Raw genomic sequence first — 19,738 nt, 5'->3', positions numbered from 1 at the left:
TTCTTAACTGAAAAGATAAAGAAGGTTTTCTTCGTTCCCTCTGCTGCTTGCCACTTTTTTAACTCTTATTTTAATTAATTATTCATTTATTTAAATGATCAATCATTGATTTGGAATTTTTAAGAAAATCATTGTTATCATTGTACCAAACCTTATTTCAATAAAACTTGTTCACCAATCCCTTCATGTGTGAGAAAAAGTGAACAATGTGCCCTCGATTGTGAAAACATTGGACAAGGCTATGTTAGACGCTAAGAATATATTTCCCTTGGCTCATAATTCAGAACAAGGGGTCACAGTCACGAATAAGCTGTTCAAGACTGAGATAAGAAGAATTTTTTACACTCAAAGCTTTGAGAGTTTTTGGAATTCTCTACCCTAAAGAATTGTGAATGCTGAAACATTGTGTGCATTAAAGACTGGTTGGCGGAGTAGACTTAAAGGGCTACATGGTATTCTCCAATGGCTTTTCCATATGTTCTTATGTTCTTATCTGTGGTCCTATTTCTCATGGTCTCCAGGGGCCTGCAGTTGAATGACTCACTACCATATTGGCATCATCCAATAGATCACTGGGACAGGTGATCTGCATCACCTGTGACTGGGCTAGACTATTACTTGCACAATCTGCTGATCCTAATTACTGTTCCAGCCATTCCATTCTGGATCATTGTAAATCAGCTAGTTACATTTACGCGCAGTTAAACTTGCCCCACCGTTCCTCTTACCAGAATAAAGAGTCCGGAATTTGCCACATCCTGGTGCGCAGGTATGGTGGAAAACACTGACAGGACGAGACAACTGAAGACAAGCAGGAATCTGTTGGAGACAAAGAGAATGCAACTAAATTAAGCAGATGTGACAGGAGATATAGCAGATATTCGCGAGTTGTGAACCACACTCTCCCAGTGTTTTTATCTCAACATCCTAGAGTGTCAAATTGTTCCCAAATTCAGTTATCCTCATTCCAAAACTAATTAGCAAACAAGTGTTGGAATGTTGTACTAACCTGACATTGCTGGAGTATAATTATCAGTGATTGTCTATTATGTAAGGCACGTTTGGAGTGTATTTCCTCGTATTTGTTAAACATATAATACTTTGCTGAAAATCATTAATGAACTGGATAGGTATCTGCAACAGTTGATGATAGTTTCATTATCACTGTTACTCAGAATAGCCTTTAATTTCAATTTTTTGTTATTTTAAATTTCACCAGATGATACCACATCCCACACCACAAGCCTGGGATCGACTACAGTACTGGTCCAGTTACATTACCACTTCAGCACCATCTTCCCCATACTCAGTACCCAATACACAATGCTAGAGTATTTACCAGATTATTCTATAACTGAAAAAGTGCCGAGTTACAATTGCTCATGATTACTACATAATACATTCAGCACTATAATACATATATGGGGGTTAAGTTATCTCAGTTGACTGGATGGTTGGTTTGTATTGCAGACTGATGCCAATAGCGTGGGTTCATTCCTGCACTGGGTAAGGTTACCGTAAGGGACTCTCCATCTCAACGTCTCCCACCACCTGAGGCATAATGCCCCTTAGGTTAAACCACCACCAGCCGTCTCTCTTTCGTAAGAGAGCAGCCCTATGGTCCTCGGGGACTATAATGACTTTATATTTATCAATGATTACTGTACAACAAATACTGATCTATATACAAATGCTGATCATTATGATATAACATACAAAGTGTCCAATTGTAGCATATAATCATAAAATCGTACAGTACGAAAGAGGCCCTTCAGCTTATTGAATTTTTATGGTTAATTACACACCAAACCAGTTTTCAGCACCAGGATCATAACCTTAATATGATATGCAGGCACTCTAATAAATTGCTTCAGCATGCATAATGGTGGGTCTGCGTAGGAAGGTTGGTGCTGACTCGATGGGCCAAAAGGCCTCTATCTACACTGTAGGGATTCTATGATTCTATAAAAGATCTCATGGCATTTTTCAAATTGAGAGAGCTGGGGGTAAATTTAACAATGTTAATAGGTGCCATGCCTTTTGATTGAATTGAACTCAAGCACATGGATTCTACTTGCTTATTTCAACAGTCTCAGCACCTAGTTAGAATTAACAGGAAGTGTAACAAACAACAAAGCTTGAGCTCCAAGTTTTGGAACATGGGTAGTGACTGGAGTTACTGTTGTGCATCCATGAGGCGGAGGACTACATGGATAGAAAGTATAGGGAGGTGGTCACACTGCAGGAATGCATGACAATGAGAGGTCTAAGAAAACTTGGAAGGAAATGCAAAAATACCAAGTTTATCTATTCGCTAATCAGTGCTCCATTTTGGAAATTGGCCGGCATAATGGCTCCTGAGGGAAGTGCAGTCTGATCGTAGCCCATGGTACCACAGGTATATCAGATATACAGGGGTGAAGGAAGAAGAGTGGAACAACAACTGTTATAGCCGGCTTCATAGACAGGGATGGAAAGCATTTCTGAGGCGTTAAATGTGACTCCAGTATGGTGCACTGTCTCCCTGGTGCCAAGGTCAAAGATGTCATGGAGCAGCTCGAGGACATCCTTCTGGGGGAACGAGGATCAGCCAGAAGTCATGGTCTGCATTGATACCAATGACACAGATAGGAAGAAGGACAAGGTTCTGAAGGCAGATTTCAGGGAGTTAGGAAGGAAACTAAACAACAGGATGTCAAGAACAGTAATCTTGGGATTACTCCCCCAGTGCCATGTACTAGACAGCATAAGAACAGGATGACTGAATGATTGAAAATATGGCTGGAGAACTGGTGTAGAAGGGAGGGCATCAGATTTGTGAGGAATTGGCACCAGTTCTAAGCAGGTGGGATCTATACAAGCTGAACTAGTTACACCTTAATGGGACTGGGACTGATAGACTTACGGCAAGATTGCTTGTGCTGCTGGGGGAAGTTTAAACCTGCTTATCAAGGGAATGGGATAGTGAGGGAACCTGAAGAGAAGTAAAGTTGTTAACAGGAAATCAAAAAGATGCTTAGGGAGACTAGAAGACTGAAGAAACAATGCCAATCATTAAGTATGTTTCAAAAACAGAATAATGTCAAAAAGACAAAGTTAGGGCACTCTACTTGAACATACACAACACTGGCAACAAAGTATATGATATAAATGCATAAACAGAGGTAAATGGGCATGATCTAATTGCTATTATAGAATCATGGCTGCCTTGTGACCAGGGGTGGGAACAGAACATTCAAGAATATTCAACGTTTAGGAAGAACTGACAAAAGGAAAAGGAAGTGAATTTGCACTGATATTATGAGATGGGATCAGTGCATTAGGAAGGAAGGATCTCAGAAGAACAAATCATGATATCTGTTAGGTGGAGCTATAAAACAGCAAGGGGCAGCAAAAATTGGTTGGACTTATTTATTAGTGACCAAATGGCAGTGCTAGATTCAAAACTCAACAAAGGTCAGTTAATTGTGGTTACCAAAGGAGATTCAGGATTAAGATAAAAAGTAAAGGTTTAAAAAGTTGCCAGAAATAACAGTAAATCTGAAAATTAAGAGAGTTTTTAAGAATACTGCTAAGGATGACCAAGAAACTGGAAAGGAATGGAAGCTTAGAATATTAATACAACCCAGCAAATAAACATAAAAACATACTTTTTAAACAAAGATTCACTTTGAAATGTGGGTTTTGCTGCGCCTCCATTTTAGCCCATCCAAAGTTGTCCTTGGGAAGGTGATGGTGAGTTGCTTTCCTGAACTGCTGCAGTCTATCTGCTGTAAGTAGATCCACAATGCACTTTGGGAGGGAATTCCAGGATTTGATCAACAACACTGAAGGAATGACAATATATTTCCAAGTCAGGATGGTGAGTGGCTTTGAGCGAACTTTGCAGGTGTTGGTGTTCCCATGTATCTGCTGCCCTTGTCCTTCTAGATGGTAGTGGTCGTGGGTTTGGAATGTGCCGTCTAAGGATTTTATGTGAACGTCTGCAATGCATCTTGTCGCTAGTACATACTGCTGCTACTGAGCATCAGTAGTTGAGAGACTGAATGTTTGTGGGGGGTGGTGCCAATCAAGCAGGCTGGCTTGTCCTGGATGGGGTCAAGCTTCTTCAGTGTTATCACAGTTACACCCATCCAGGTAAGTAGGGAGTCTTTCATCACACTCCTGACTTGTGCCTTGTGAATGGTGGACAGGCTTTACTTGCTGTAGTGACTTGCTGTAGTATTCCTAGCATCCGATCTACTCTTGTAGCCACTATATTTACATGGTGAGTCTAGTTCAGTTTCTGATTAATGGTAACCCCAAGGTTGATAGTGCTGGATTTACTAATAGCAATGCCATTATGTGTCAAGGGGCAGTGGTTAGATTGCCTCTTATTGGAGATAGTCAATGCCTGCCATTTGTGTGGTATGAATGTTATTTGTCACTTTTCAGCCCAAGCCGGGAAACTATCTAGATCTTGATGGTTTTGGACATGGACTGATAAATGAGAAAACTGTAAAAGCTTCTATAGGTATGTAAACAGGAAATTGTTTGGCTAAAGTGAATGTGGCTCCTTTACAATCTGAGTAAGGAGTGTGGGAAATAGAGAAATACCATGTGAGCTAAATGATTACTTTGAGTCCGTTTTCACTGTAGAAGGTACAAGAAACCTCCAACAGGTCCAAGGAACTAGAACGAGGAGTTGAAGGAATTAGCATTTGTAAGAAGATTATACTGGAGAAATTAACAAGGCTAAAAGTTGATAAATCCATAGGACCTAATGGTCTACATCTCAGCGTGTTACAAGTGGTGGCTATAGAGATAATCGATGCATTGTTGGTTATTTTCCCAAATTCCATAAATTCAGGAATGATTCCTGTGGATTGGAAGTCAGGAAATATCACCTCAACTTTTAAGAAGGCAGCAAGAGAGAAACAGGGAATTACAGCCTGTTAGCTTTATATCAGCTGTAACGAAAATGCTAGAATCTATTGTAAAGGATGTTATAAATAGACACTTATAATAATGGTCTAATCAGACATAGCACAGACTTTTCAATGAGAAATCATGTTTGACTAACAAAGTTTTTTTGAAGTTATTACTCACAAAATGGGTAAAAGAGGGCTAATGGATATAGGAGATTTTCAGAAAGCTTTTGTTAAAGTTCCCCATGGGAAGGTCGTTAGAAAAATTAAAGCGCGTAAGATAGGAGGTAATGTACTGGCATGGACTACTGATTGATGAACAGGCAGAAAACAGAGAGTAGGAATAAATGGGTCATTCTCACATTGGCAGGCTATGACAAGTGGGGTACCACAAGGATCAGTACTTGGGCTGCAGCTGTTCACAATACTTTTAATGATTTGGAGGAGGGTACCAAATGGAATATTTCAAAATTTGCAGACAATACAAAGCTAAGTGGGAATGTGTATTGTGAGGAAGATGTAAAATGGTTTTAGGCAGATTTGGACAGCATCGCTTACTGGGGAAGAACTTGGCAAATGGATATAATATGGAAAAATATGAAACTATCCGCTTTGGTAGGACGTACAGATATGTACAGTATTTATTAAACGGTGAAGTTGCAAAATGTACGTGGACAATGATGTCACTGAAGTCTAACATGCAGGTGCAACAAGCTATTAGGAAGGATAGTGGAATGTTCGCCTTTATTCTAGGACTACTTATGTGCAGGAATAGTGAAGTCTTGTGTCAATTGTATAGAAGCTTCGTTATACTGCCCCCTATAATAGTTATTTTCTATTCAACCCGTTCAAAGGTGTTATTACACACCACCGGGAGCAGGTGGGCCTTGAACCTGATCCTCCTGGCTCAGAGGTAGGGAAACTCTGTACCACAGGAGACCTCCCTGCCCCTAGGATACTGTATGCAGCTTTGATCTCGTTATCTCAGAAAGATATTATTGCAACATAGAAGGTGTAACAAAGATTCACCAGACTTGTTACTTGGAATAACAGGACTGTCCTCAGAAGACAGATTATCTGGGCAGGCCTGTATTTTGTAGAGTTTCAAAGAATGTGAGATCATTTCCTTAAGAGGATAGGCAGGTTATTTGCAGGTCAGATGTTTTTCTAGTTGGAGAGTCTAAAGCCAGGGAAAACAATTTAAAAAACAAAGGGGGATATCACCTGAGTCCGAGATGAAGAGAAAGTTTTTTTACTCAGATGATTGTCAATCTTTGGGGTTGTCTACACCAGAGGGTTGTAGAAGTTCAGTCTTTGCATATGTTTAAGGTAGAAATTGATAGATTTCTAATTACCAAAGCATTCAGGCTTATGGGGATGGGGTGGATAAAAGGCATTGAAGTGTTTGATCAGCCAAAATTATATTGAATGGCAGAGCAGACTTGACAGGCCGAACGACTGACTTCCGTTTCATTGCGCCTAACTGGATGACTGGCTGAGTGCAATAGCAGGTGGTGAATATTATGAGTGTCAAGTACTACCTTAAGTCGCCTAAACTGCTTGAAAGAAGCCAGTACCTCTAAAGGGGTGGTGGATTATGGCTAGAGCAGGCACTGTGATTTACTGTCACCTGAGAACATTTGAAGAATTGTGCAATGTTGCAGACAGCAGGCTTTTGGAAACAGAGCACTGAAGGCTTACAACATGTAATTATTTCTTTCTTAATGTTCTATCCAAGTGCTACAGCCAAGGAATCTATAATAATTCTCAAAATAAGCCAGCTCCGCCATTCAATAAGATCATGACTGATCTGTTTATGTTTCGAATTTCACATTCCCATCCTCTCCCAAAAGCCTTTGATTCACCTAAGAAGAATGTATCTATCTTCGTTATGAAAATATCCAATGACACCACCTTCTGAAGCCCTCAGAGGAGAAAATTCTCCTTCCCTCTGTCTTAAATGGGCAAGCCATAACTTTAAAATAGTGTCCTCTTGTTCCAGACTCACCCAGAAGAAAAAACATCAATTCCACATCCAGCTTGTTAAGACCGACCATTCATTATTTTATAAACTTCAATAAATCAGCCCTTATGCTTTGAAACTCCAGTGGAAAGAAAAGCCAGTCCAACCTATCCTTGTAAGACAACCACCTGAATCAGATATCAATCTGGTAAACCACTTCCAATGCATTTCCATTTTTTTAAATGAAACAAGCCCAAATTGCGCAGTTTTTGAAATGTGGTCTCACCAACAACTTGTTTAACTGAAGGATTACATCCTTACTTTTATGTTCGATTCCTCTTGTAATAAAGAACAACATTCCATTAAGGCTCTTAATTACTTGTGTACCTGCATTTAAGATGAGGTGATGGCCTAGTGGTATTATCGCTAGACTATTAATCCAGAGACCCAGGTAACAGTCTGGGCACCTGGGTTTGAATCCTGCCATCGTGGAGTTTAAATTCAATAATAATCTGGAAGTAAGAGTTTAATGGATGATGATAAAATTATTGCTGACTGTCAGGGAAAAACCCGTGTGGTTCAATAATATCCTTCAAGGAAGGAAATCTGCTGTCCTTACCTGGTCTGGCCTATCTGTGACTCCAGACTCACAGCAATATGGTTGACTCTTAACTGCTCTCTGGGCAATTAGGGATGGGCAATAACTGCTGGTTCAGCCAGTAATGCCCACATGCCATTAATGAATAAAAGAAAAAACTAATTTTTTGTGACTCATACACTAGAGCACCTAGATCTCTCTGCACCTCAATTTTGTAGTTTTTATTTGTTTAGCTAATACAGTGCCTTTTTTACATTCTATGCCAAACTTGCTAATGGTTTGAGATTAACAAATCACTCACATCTGCAAAGCCATGATGTCTACAAACAATACTTTAAATTGACTGGGATTAGAGTTGATTCATGGGAAAATATCCTCGCTGACTGAGCATCTGGAGGTTCAACAGTCAGAAGGTGCGTAGAAAAAGCAAAAAGCAAAAGAATTAACCAGACAGTAGAAAAGCGAGACCACCAGAAAGAAAAAACATTAGGTGACCTCAAGCCAACACTGTTCCACTGTGTCAGACGTGGAAGGGACTGCCGCACGTGCAATACAATCACACAGAACAGAAAAGGACTTTCATCCCACTGAGTCTATACCACCAAAAATATACTACTACCTATATGATTCACACTTTCCAGCACTTGTTCCACAGCATTGAATATTATGACACTTCAAATGCTCATTCAAGTGCTTTTTAAAAGGTCGTGAGGTTTCCCACCTGACCAAACTCTGAGGTAGGGCATTCCAGATCCTCACCACCCTCAGGGTAACAAATTATTTTCCTCAAATCTCCTCTAAACCTCCTGCCTTTCACTTTAAAATTATGCTCCCTTGTTATTGTCCCTTCGACAAGGGGAAAAGCTGCTTTCTATTCACTTTGTCCATACCCCTCATAAGATCGTACAACTCCATCAGATCCCTCATCAAACTTCTCTGCAACAAAGAAAACCATCCAAGCTTACCTAGCCTCTCTTCACTGCTAAAATACTTTGTGCCAGGCAACCTCCTGTGAATCTTCTTTTCAAGCCCTCCAGTGCAATCACATCCCTCAGTAATGTGGTGATTATGGCTTCAAACCAGAAGTGACGTAGAACCTGGGCACAGTCCATTGTCTCCCAAGACAGACAGGTGTCATTGATCAAGGCGCATGATCTAAGTTACTGTTGTTTGGTTAAATAGATGTAAAATAATATAAGATTCTCATAAGGTTTTTGCAATGATTTTACATTAAATTTGAAATGTTTCAAACATGTTCTCTTGCAGTATTAATATTTATAATATGCACATATCTATGACTTTTATTTTCTTGTAGAGTCATACAACACAGAAACAGGCCCTTCCTCCACTATGTCAATGTCAACTAATGAACACCAAACTACACTAATCCCATTTACCTGCACTTGGTCAATAGCTGATTATGCCTTGGCCTTTTAAATACTCATCCAGATGCTTCTTAAATGTTGTGAGAATACCTGCCTCTATCATCCTCTCTGGCAGCACATTTCATATTTCTACTGCTCCTTGGGTGAAAAAATCTTTCCTCAAAATTACCTCTCACCTTAAGCTTGTGCTCTCTCGTCTGAAGTGTGTCTGCTATAGGGAGAAGATTCTTATAATCTGTTGTGTCTATGCCTCTCATAATTTTGTATACCTCAATCACCTCAATCAGAATACCTCCACCACCCCCCCCCCCCCCCCCCCCCCCCCCCAACAAGTCTCCTCTGCTCCAGGTAAATAAACCTAGCCTGTCCAGTTCCGCCTCTTAACAAATACTTTCAGGCAACTTCCTGATGAATCTCCTCTGTACCCTCTCTCGTGGTAGTGTGGTAACCAGAACAGCACACAGCATTCCAGCTGTGGCCTAATCAATGTTTTATAAGGTTGTAACAAAACTTCCTTGCTGTCATATTCCATGCCCTGGCTAATTAAGGCAAGCATCCCCTTTGCCTGCTTCACCACCCTGTCAACCTGTGCTGATATCTTCAATGATCCATGGACTTGTACTTCAAGATCCCTTTGTTCCTCAACACTCCCTAGGGACCTACCATTCATTGCATATATATTTCCCATATTAAACCTCTCAAAATGCCTCAGCTCACATTTTTCAAGATTAAATTTCATCTGCTATTGCTCTGCCCTATCTACCTGATCACTATCAGGCTGTAGGGTGAGACTATGCAACAACACTACCAATTTTTGTGGCATCTGCAAACTTACTAATTATTCCATTTACATTAACATAGAACATAGAACCGTACAGAACAGGAACAGGCCCTTTGGCCCATGATGTTGTGCCAAATATGATGCCAAATGAAACTAATCGCTTCTGCCTGCTCTTGGTCCATATCCCTCTATTCCTTGCACATTCATGTGCTTAACCAGAAGTCTCTTAAACGCCCCCATCGTTTTCTGCCTCCAATACCATCCCTGGCAGCACATTCCACACTCTTACTACTCTGTGTAAAAAACGTGCCCCTCACATCTCCTTTGAACTTTCCCCCTCTCACCTTAAATGCATATTCCCTAATTTTAGACATTTCAACTCTGGGAAGAAGATTCTGACTGTAAAGCCTATTTATGCATCTCATAATTTTATAGACTTTATTAACTCTCCCCTCAGCCATTCCAGAGATAACAACCCGAGGTTTTCCTACCCCCTCCTTATCGTTCATACTCTCCAATCCTGGCCAGTGTGCTGGTAAACGTCTTGTGCATGCTCTCAAAAGCCTCCACATCCTTCCCATAATGTGGTGACCAGAACTGAACACAGTACTCTGAGTGTGGCCTGAACAAAGTCTTATAAAGCTGCAACATGAAATCCTGACTCTTGTACTCAATTCCCCAATCAATAGCAGCAAGCATGCCATATGCCTTCTTCACCACCCTATTTACTTGAATTGCCACTTTCAGGTAGTTATGGACTTGAACCCCCAAGATCCCTCTGTACATCAATGCTGTTCAGGGTTCTGCCATTAACTGTATACTTTTCCATAACATCTGTTCTCCCAAAGTGCAGCATCTTACACTTAGCCGGATTAAACTCCATTGCCATTTCTCTGCCCATATCTGCCACTGATCTTATCCCACTGTATCCTTTGACAACCATCTACACTATCCACAACTCCATCAATCTCCTCTGCAAACTTACTAACCCACACATCTACATTTTCATCTAAGTCATTTAAATATATCACAAACAGCAGAGGTCCCAGTACAGAGCCCTATGGAATGCAGGCGGCATGGTGGCTCAGTAATTAGCACTGCAGCCTCACAGCACCAGGGACCTGGGTTCGATTCTACCCTCCAGTGACTGTCTGCGTGGAGTCATAGAGTCATACAGCATAGAAACAGACCCTCCTGTCCAACCTGTCCATGCCAAACATAATCGCAAACTAAACTAGTCCCACCTGCCTGCTCCTGGCCCATATCCCTCCAAACTTCTCCCATTCATATACTTATCCAAGTGTCTTTTAAACATTGGTAATTGTACTCACATCCACCACTTCATGCCACACGCGAACCACCCTCTGTGTAAAAAATTTGCCTCTCATTTGCTTTTTAAATCTCTCTCCTCTCACCTTAAAAATATGCCGCCTAGTCTTGAAATCCTCCATGCTAGGGAAAAGTCACCTACCATTAACTCTATCTATACCCCTCTCGATTTTACAAACTTCTATAAGGTCACCTCTCAATCTCCTATGCTCCAGTGCAAAAAGTCCCAGTCTATCCAGCCTTTCTTTATAACTCAAACCTTCCCTACCCGGCCACATCCTGGTAAATCTCTTCTGAACCCTCTCCAACTTAATAATATCCTTCCCATAACTGGGTGACCAGAACTGGACACAATACTCCATGATCAAAATGTCTCCGTCACTGCTGCCAGTGTGAAATCTTGGTGGACGATGTGAACATTTAATGTGGTGGAGGGATGCCAATCAAGCTTTGTCCTGGATGGTGCTGAACTTCTTGAGCACTGGTAGAATTGTATGTAACGAAGCAACTGGAGATCATTCCATCCCATTCCTGATTTGTGCCTTGTAGCTGACTGAACAAATCTGGGAAGCTGAGATCCACATTCCCTGTCTTGGAATACTGAGCTCTCATCATATTATTTTGATGGCTGGCCAAGCTAAATCAATGGGTGATCGCCAGGATATTGATAGCAGGTAATTCGGCCATTGTATTCCCATTGAATGTCATGGGGACGTGGTTAGATTTCTTTGCACTGAAGATGGCCATTACCTGGCGCTTGCGTCGTTGCCAATGTTACTTGCCACTTACAAACTGAGTCCTGAATGTTGTCCACTTGGAAAACATCTGAGGAATGACACATGGAAATGAACATTATGCAATTAGTGAGCTTACCTTTGGGGCCTTCTGGTAAAGGGAAGGTCTTTGATGAAGCAGTTAGTGAGAGTTGGGCCAATGACATGCAGCCATGTCCTGGTACTGAGGTGTTTGATTTCCAACTACCACGTCTCATATTTGTCTCTACATCTACCCTATGACCTCTATGAGGTGATCCTTTAATAATAGATTAACCTTGCTTTCATCAACAGCCCTGAGCTGAAGAAGAAATTTGTTAAAATGTGCCATTTACAATGACAATGCTATAGGGGCTAATGTTAATTTGGTATCTGAGAGGGAGACTCTAATACTATCCCAGAGGGAGATGCTAACATTATCCCAGAAAAAGACTCTAACAGTATCCAAGAATGAGACTCACTAACGCTACCGCACAGGGAGACTCCAATATTTTTCGACAGGAAGACTCTAACACTATCCGAAAGGGAAAATCTAACACTATCTCAGTGGGAGATTCTAACATTATCCCAGAGGGAGACTCATAACAGTCTGTGAGAGGGGACTCACGGTCATCAGACAGTCTGCATTTTATAGTCACTGTTTCACAGCAGCCAGCTACAACTGTACACTCTGTATCCACACCATTTCACATTAATTTGGAACATGCACAGCTTCACAACAGTCACTGCCATACTGATACTACACTATTACACACCGTCGCTTACGTTCACACATCCTACATGAGACTGGTGTGATTATACATTTACCCTCTAACACCAATCGGCCTCTGCATAAACCATCTTTTCACAACAGACAGCTCCACTCGCCTGTCCACAAGTGGACTCACAGCATTACACAAGACATTCACAACACCACAAGCAGTGCACGCATCTCTTCACAACAACCATGAGTTTGCACATTCTCCCCATGTCTGCGTGGGTTTCCTCCGGGTGCTCCGGTTTCCTCCCACAGTCCAAAGATATGCAGGTTAGGTGGATTGGCCATGCTAAATTGCCCGTAGTGTTCAGGGATGTGTAGATTAGGGGGATGGGTCTGGGTGTGATGCTCTGAGGGTCAGTGTAGGCTTGTTGGGCCGAAGGGCCTGTTTCCACACTGTAGGAATTCTATGATTCTATGATTTGGGAACACCACTAGTCACGGACCCCCAGCCTGAAAAACCAACCTTTCACCACTACCCTCTGCCTTCTATGGGCAAGCTAATTCTGAATCCACACAGCCAAGTCACCAAGGATGCCACGCATCTTAATCTTCTGGATGAGCCTACCATGAGGGACCTTGTTGAATGCCTTACTAAAATCCATGTAGACAACATCCACTGCTCTACCTTCACTACCTCCTCAAAAAATTCAGTGAAGTTAGATTAAGACATGACTTGTCCCACAATAAGCCTTGCTGACTGTCCCTAATTAGGCCATGCTTTTCAAAATGCTCATAAACACTTTCCCTAGGAATTCTCTCCAATAGCTTCCTAACCACCGATTTAAGTCTCACTAGTCTATAGTTGCAAAGATTATCCCTATTTCCCTTCTCGAAAGAGGAACAACATTAGCTACTTGCCAGTCCTTTGGGACCTCTCCTGTGGCAGAAGGATACAAAGATCTTGGTCAAGGTCCCAGCAATCGCCTCTCTTGCCTCTCTCAGTAATCTGGGGTAGATATGATCAGGCCCTGGGGAGTTATCCACCTTAATGCTCTTCAAGATCACTTCTTTCTTGATCTCAAAATTATTAACATCCTCCACACAAATCTCACTATCCTTCTCCTGGGTGAATACTGATGCAAAGTACTCTTTTAGGATTTCACCCACATCTTCTTCCTCCAAGCACAAGTTCCTTCCTTTATCCTTGATTGGTCCTACCTTCTCCCTAGTTATCCTCTTGTTTTTAACATATGTATAGAATGCCTAGAGATTCTCTTTAACCCTACTTGCCAAGGTTATTTCATGGTCCATTTTTGCTCTCCTAATTCCCTGCTTGAGTACTTTCCTGCTTTCCTTACATTCCTCACGGGCCCTGTACAATTTTAGCTTCCTAAACCTTACATATGCTTCTTTCTCCCTTTTGACTAAATTCACAACCCCCCTCATTATCCAAGAGTCCCTTACCTTACCATCTTTCTCCTTCCTCCTTACTGGAACATGCCCGTCCTGAACTCTTATCAGCAGGTCTTTAAACAATTCCCACATATGAAATGTGGACATGCTTGATAACAGCTCCTCCCAATTAATACTCCCTAGCTCCTGCCTAATACTGACGTAATTAACATCCAAGTTGTTAATGTACATAGCAAACAGCAAAGGTACCAGCATCGATGTCTGTGGTACATTGCTAGTCACAGCCTTCCGATCAGAAAAAGAACCCTTCATTGTCAACCTTTGCCTCCTACTTTGCCTATTTTGGATCCAGTTTGCCAACTTGTCTTGGATCCCATGGGCTCTTAACTTTTGGACCAGCTTTCTATATGTCAAAGGCCTTCTTGCAGTCCGTGTAAACCACATCAACTGCAATACCCTCATCAATATATTTAATCACCATTTCAAAAAACTCAATTAAATTAGTCAACAAATCTGTGCTGACTATCCCTGGTCAATCCCTGCCTTTCCAAGTGTTGATTAATTCTGTCCATCAGAATTTTTTCAATAAGTTCCTTACCACTAATGTTACACTAGCATCACGTAATGAACTGGCCTATCCCTGCTGCCTTTCTTGAACCACTTTAGCTTACGGGTTGAGCGTACGGGAATTCCTAGAGGCATGGTTTTCAATGCATACTGCAATCAACAAACATATTGAACTGGACCCCATATACAAACCCATACAGAACAGAACCAGAAATGACACAACTCACCATAACAAACCAGACAGTATAAATTCCAATTAGAACAACATCGCTTCATCGGAGGCCTCACTGAGGATGTTACCTAGCATGGTGACGAAACGTCTGAACGAAAATAAGCCAGCTCGGCAAGCAAGTCAACAACCTCACCAACAACCCGAGCTACAAATCTTTACAAAAACCTTAAATCTGTAATCTCAAATCTGCATCTCTGTAAATCCCCCTTGCCATGTTTAACAACCTCCAACTCAAATCCCTCCTAGATTTCTGTGCTTCTTGTCTGCATCAGCCACAGTTCAGCAGGTTGCATTCTGCTCTCTGACTGAGCATGTTCTCGGTTCAAGACCCACTTCAGCAAATGAGCACAAAATCCAAAGCTGAAACTCCAGTGGAACTGTACTGTCAGAAGTGTCATCTTTCAGATGTTAAACGAACTTCCACTTGCCCTCTTGGGTGGATGTAAAAATCCAATGGCACTATTTCAAGGAAGAGTGGAGAATTTTTCTGGTGTCCTAGCTAATATTAACTCACAAATGCCATGATTAAAATAAACTACCTGCTCATTGTCATTTGTGAGAACTTGCTGTGAAAAAATTGGTTACTTTTCCTCTGGATTGACAAGTGGCTTCACTTCACAGGTACTTAATTGGCTGTGAAAGCCTTTGGGACATCTGGTGGTTTTAAACAATGCAGGTCTTTCTATTTTCCCGCATATCAATACTAATTCATGGAGACAATTCAATGGATATAACCAAACAGAGAAAAGATGCCCATGTAAACAGAACGGACAAAAATACCAAGGGACTAATCCAATCACTAGCTGGTTCTCACTTGCATGTGCTGCTGCAAACATGAGACTTATTAGTCTGATTAGCAAATTTGCAGATGACACTAAGATTGGTGGAGTAGCAGATAGTGAAGGGGACTGTCGGAGAATGCAGCAGAATATAGGTAGATTGGAGAGTTGGGCAGAGAAATGGCAGATGGAGTTCAAACCAGGCAAATGTGAGGTGATGCATTTTGGAAGATCCCATTCAAGAGCGAACTATACAGTAAATGGAAAAGCCCTAGGGAAAATTGATGCACAGGGAGATCTGGGTGTTCAGGTTCATCGTACCCTGAAGGTGGCAACGCAGGTCGATAGAGTGGTTAAGAAGGCATACGGCATGCTTTCATTCATCAGACAGGCTATTGAGTACAAGAGTTGGCAGGTCATGTTACAGTTGTATAGGACTTTGGTTCGACCACATTTGGAATACTGTGTACAGTTCTGGTTGCCACATTACCAAAAGGATGTGGATGCTTTGGAGAGGGTGCAGAGGAAGTTCACCAGGATGTTGCCTGGTATGGAGGGCGATAACTATGAAGAGAGGTTGAGTAGATTAGGATTATTTACATTAGAAAGACCGAGGTTGAGGGGGGACCTGTTTGAGCTCTACAAAATCATGAGAGGTATAGACAGGGTGGATAGCAAGAAGCTTTTTCCCAGAGTGGGGACTCAATTACTAGGGGTCGCGATTTCAAGGTGAGAGGGGAAAAGTTTAAGGGAGCTATGCGTGGAAAGTTCTTTACGCAGAGGGTGGTGGGTGCCTGGAACGCGTTGCCAGCGGAGGTGATAAAGGCGGGCACGATAGCGTCATTTAAGGTATATCTAGATAGATACATGAATGGGCAGGGAGCAGAGGGATACAGATCCTTGGAAAATAGGCGACAGGTTTAGATAGAGGATCTGGACTGGCGCAGGCTTGGAGGGCCAAAGGGCCTGTTCCTGTGCTGTAATTTTCTGTCCTTTGTTGTAACAAGGCCGCAATTAGCAGCGAGTGGAGTGAGGATGAGAAATGAAGCTGGCAAGGCAGATCCCAGAGTGCAGCTGCAGAGTTAAGGTGGGAAGTAAAGCAAAGTTGGGATATTGTAAGGAGAAGTGCAGCTACAAAGGGAAGACAACAGTTTAAATGTTTCAACAGAGGAATACAGGAATTCAGGAGTTACTGTGTGGGAGCAAATATGGTGGATGCTACTTGAATTAACACTCGTTGACTACTTTAATATTGAACTGTTTAATTTAATAAAGACGTGTGTTTCACATCTCACTGTGAATTATTTGATGTGGTAACCCTGTTAGAAACAAATATGCAAGAGCTGTGATTTCACCAGTGAAAACTGTGATCTTTTTCCCTCCTGCGTACCAGTTTTAAAAATTATTTTATGTAAATTTAAATATTGTGGTCTGTGGTGTCCAGGAATTAGTGCTTTCTTTATGGTAAAGATATTCGTTTCACGGAGCAGCAATGACTATTGAGAATCTTGACGAACTCTAATTCTGCATTCTGCAAGTCCATATCAATATTTACAGAAGGTATTAGCAACTGACTGCAGTATTTCATGAAGAAGATGGTCAGAATGACAAAGGACTACCTGAAAACCAAACACTAGCACCCAAAATTTTAAAAAATTGTCCTTGAGAAAATCAAGCCTTTGGGTACAAAACCCTAATGCATATATAAATGGAAGCTATTATGTTTGCAGCATCTCTCAAAAAGGTGCCTGCTGTAAACAGGGAGCGACAAAGTGTAATTTCAAGTCTCACCACAGATCAGGGGTCGATTATTGGACAACTTTACGCAGATGGCAGAGCCACTACCTCCAAGTCCATTCTGGACGATGACAACTTCAGCCACTTTCGATGCAGTCAGAATGAATGCGAATGAGGGGACATGCAGTGAACAAAATGTCAATAGAGGCAGGCCTCAATCGGACACAAACGCAGCTCCATTCCGGGGACCGACAAAACACAAACGCACTTGGAAAATCGTCTCGCGCTGGCGCGGGATTGATAACGGTAATGGCGCGTGTCAAATGGCGGCAACAACAATCGAATGTCTGAGCGTGACAACCGCTCAAGTTACCGCATCTGGATATCGACAAACAGGGGGATACCTTTGAGTATGTTTAATTAGTAATTCCAGTGACGCTTTATGAGTGATTGAAAATTTTTCCTTCAGAAATTCAGCTGTTTGGGCAGTGAGAATGTCTGTGTAGTCGCTCACGGTCTGCCGCGGTCCCGTTGTAATTTTTTTATTTACTCACGGGATGTGGGCATCTCTGGCTAGGCCAACATTTATTGCCCATATCCCGAATTGCCCGGGGGGGGCAGTTAAGAATCAACCACATTCCTGTGGGTCTGGAGTCAAATGTAAGCCAGACCAGGTAAGAACGACACGTTTCCTTTCCTGAAGTGACCCAGATGGGTTTTTCCAATAATTGGCAATGGTTTCATGGTCATCAGTGGACTCCTAAAGTCATAGAGATATAAAGCACAGAAACATACCCTTTGGTCCAACTCGTCAATGCTGACCAAGTATCTTAAATAAATCTAGTTCCATTTGCCATCATTTGGCCCATATACCTCTAAACCCTTCCTATTCATATATCCATCCAGCTGCCTTTTAAATATTGTAATTTACCAGCCTCCACCTCTTCCTTTGGCTGCTTCCATGCACGCACCATCCTCTGCATGAAAAAGTTGCCCATAAGGTCCCTTTTAAATCTTTCCCCTCTCACCTTAAACTTATGCTCTCTAGTTTTGGACTCTTCACCGCCCCCCCCCACCAGAGAAAAGACCTTGTCTAGTTACCCTATCCATGCCCCTCATGGTTTTATAAACCTGTATAAGATCACCCCTCAGTCTCCGATGTTCCAGAGAAAATAGCCCCAGTCTCTTCAGCTTCTCCATATAGCTCAAACCCTCCAAACCTGGCAACATCTTTCTAAATCTTTTCTGAACAATTTCAAGTTTCACAACCTGCTTCCTACAGCACGGAGACCCAAATTGCACGCAGTATTCCAATAGTGGCCTAAGCAATGACCTGTCAACTCCTATACTCAATGCACTGACCAATAAAGGCAAGCATACTAATTGCCTTCTTCACTATCCTATCTACCGGTGACTCCACTTTCAAAGAACTATGAACCCACAATTCAAGGTCTCTTTGTTCAGCAACACTCTCAAGTATCTTACAATCAAGTGTATAAGTCTTGCCCTGATTTGCCTTTCCAAAGTGCAGCACCTCACATTTATCTAAATTAAACTCCATCTGCCACTCCTCAGCCCATTGGTCCATCTGATCAAGATCCTGTTGTACTCTGAAGTAACCTTCTTCGCTGTCTACTACACCTCCAATTTTGGTGTCATCTGCAAATTTAACTCACCATACCTCCTATGTTCACATCCAAATCATTTATATAAATGACAAAAAGCAGTGGACCCAGTGCTGATCCTTGTGGCATACCGCTGGTCACAGCCCTCCAGTCTGAAAAGCAACCTTTCACCACCACTACTATCTGTGTTCTATCTTTGAGCCAGTTCTGTATCCAAGTAGCTAGTCCTCCCTCTATTCTGTGTCATCTAACCTTGCTAACTAGTCTACCATGAGGAACCTTGTTGAATGCCTTACTGTTAACTCCAGACTCTTTATTAAATTCAAATTCCACCATGGCAGGATTCAAACTCAGGTCCCCAGAAGATTAGCTGAGTTTCTGGATTAATAGTCTAGCAATAATAACATTAGGCCGTCACCCCCCCAGGGACCTGGGGTGATGGTACATAATTCTTTAAAGTTTGCGTCACATATAGACAGAGTCGTTAAAAAGGCATTTGGCATGCATGCTTTCATTGCTCAGTCCTTTGAGTATAGGAGTTGGGATGTCATGTTGAGGTTGTACAGGAGATTGGTCAGGCCTCTTCTGGAATACTGTGTCCAGTTCTTGTCACCCAGTTATAAGAAGGATATTATCAAACTGGAGAGGGTTCAAAATAGATTTGCCAGGATGTTGCCGGGTGTGGAAGGTTTGAGTTATAAAGAAAGGCTGGATAGGTTGGGACTTTTTTCACTGGAGCGTAGGAGGTTGAGAGGTGACCTGATAGAAGTTTATAAAATAATGAGAGGTATGGATAGGTCTTTTCCCTAAGATGGGTAATTTCAAGACTAAGGGGCACTTTTTAAGGTGAGAGAGATTTTAAAAAGACATAAGAGGCAATACATTTGGATAGATATATGAATAGGAAAGGTTTGGAGGAATATGGGCCAGGAGCAGGCAGGTGGGACTA

At 41.8% G+C, this 19,738-nt stretch overlaps 1 protein-coding gene across 1 annotated transcript in view; it reads right to left on the bottom strand.

Annotated features, from left to right (window-relative positions):
* Positions 1-19,738, bottom strand: part of LOC109916430 (potassium voltage-gated channel subfamily KQT member 4-like) — a 540,155-nt gene that overhangs the window by 219,715 nt on the left and 300,702 nt on the right. The window contains exon 2 of the mRNA XM_048613162.1: positions 729-819. Coding sequence (XP_048469119.1) covers positions 729-819 — 91 coding nt within the window. The remainder of the gene's footprint in view (positions 1-728; positions 820-19,738) is intronic.

Source organism: Rhincodon typus, chromosome 27 (assembly GCF_021869965.1).
Source record: "Rhincodon typus isolate 14 chromosome 27, sRhiTyp1.1, whole genome shotgun sequence".
NCBI classification, from domain to species: Eukaryota; Metazoa; Chordata; class Chondrichthyes; order Orectolobiformes; family Rhincodontidae; genus Rhincodon; species Rhincodon typus.
This window is presented reverse-complemented; position numbering and strand designations above follow the sequence as displayed.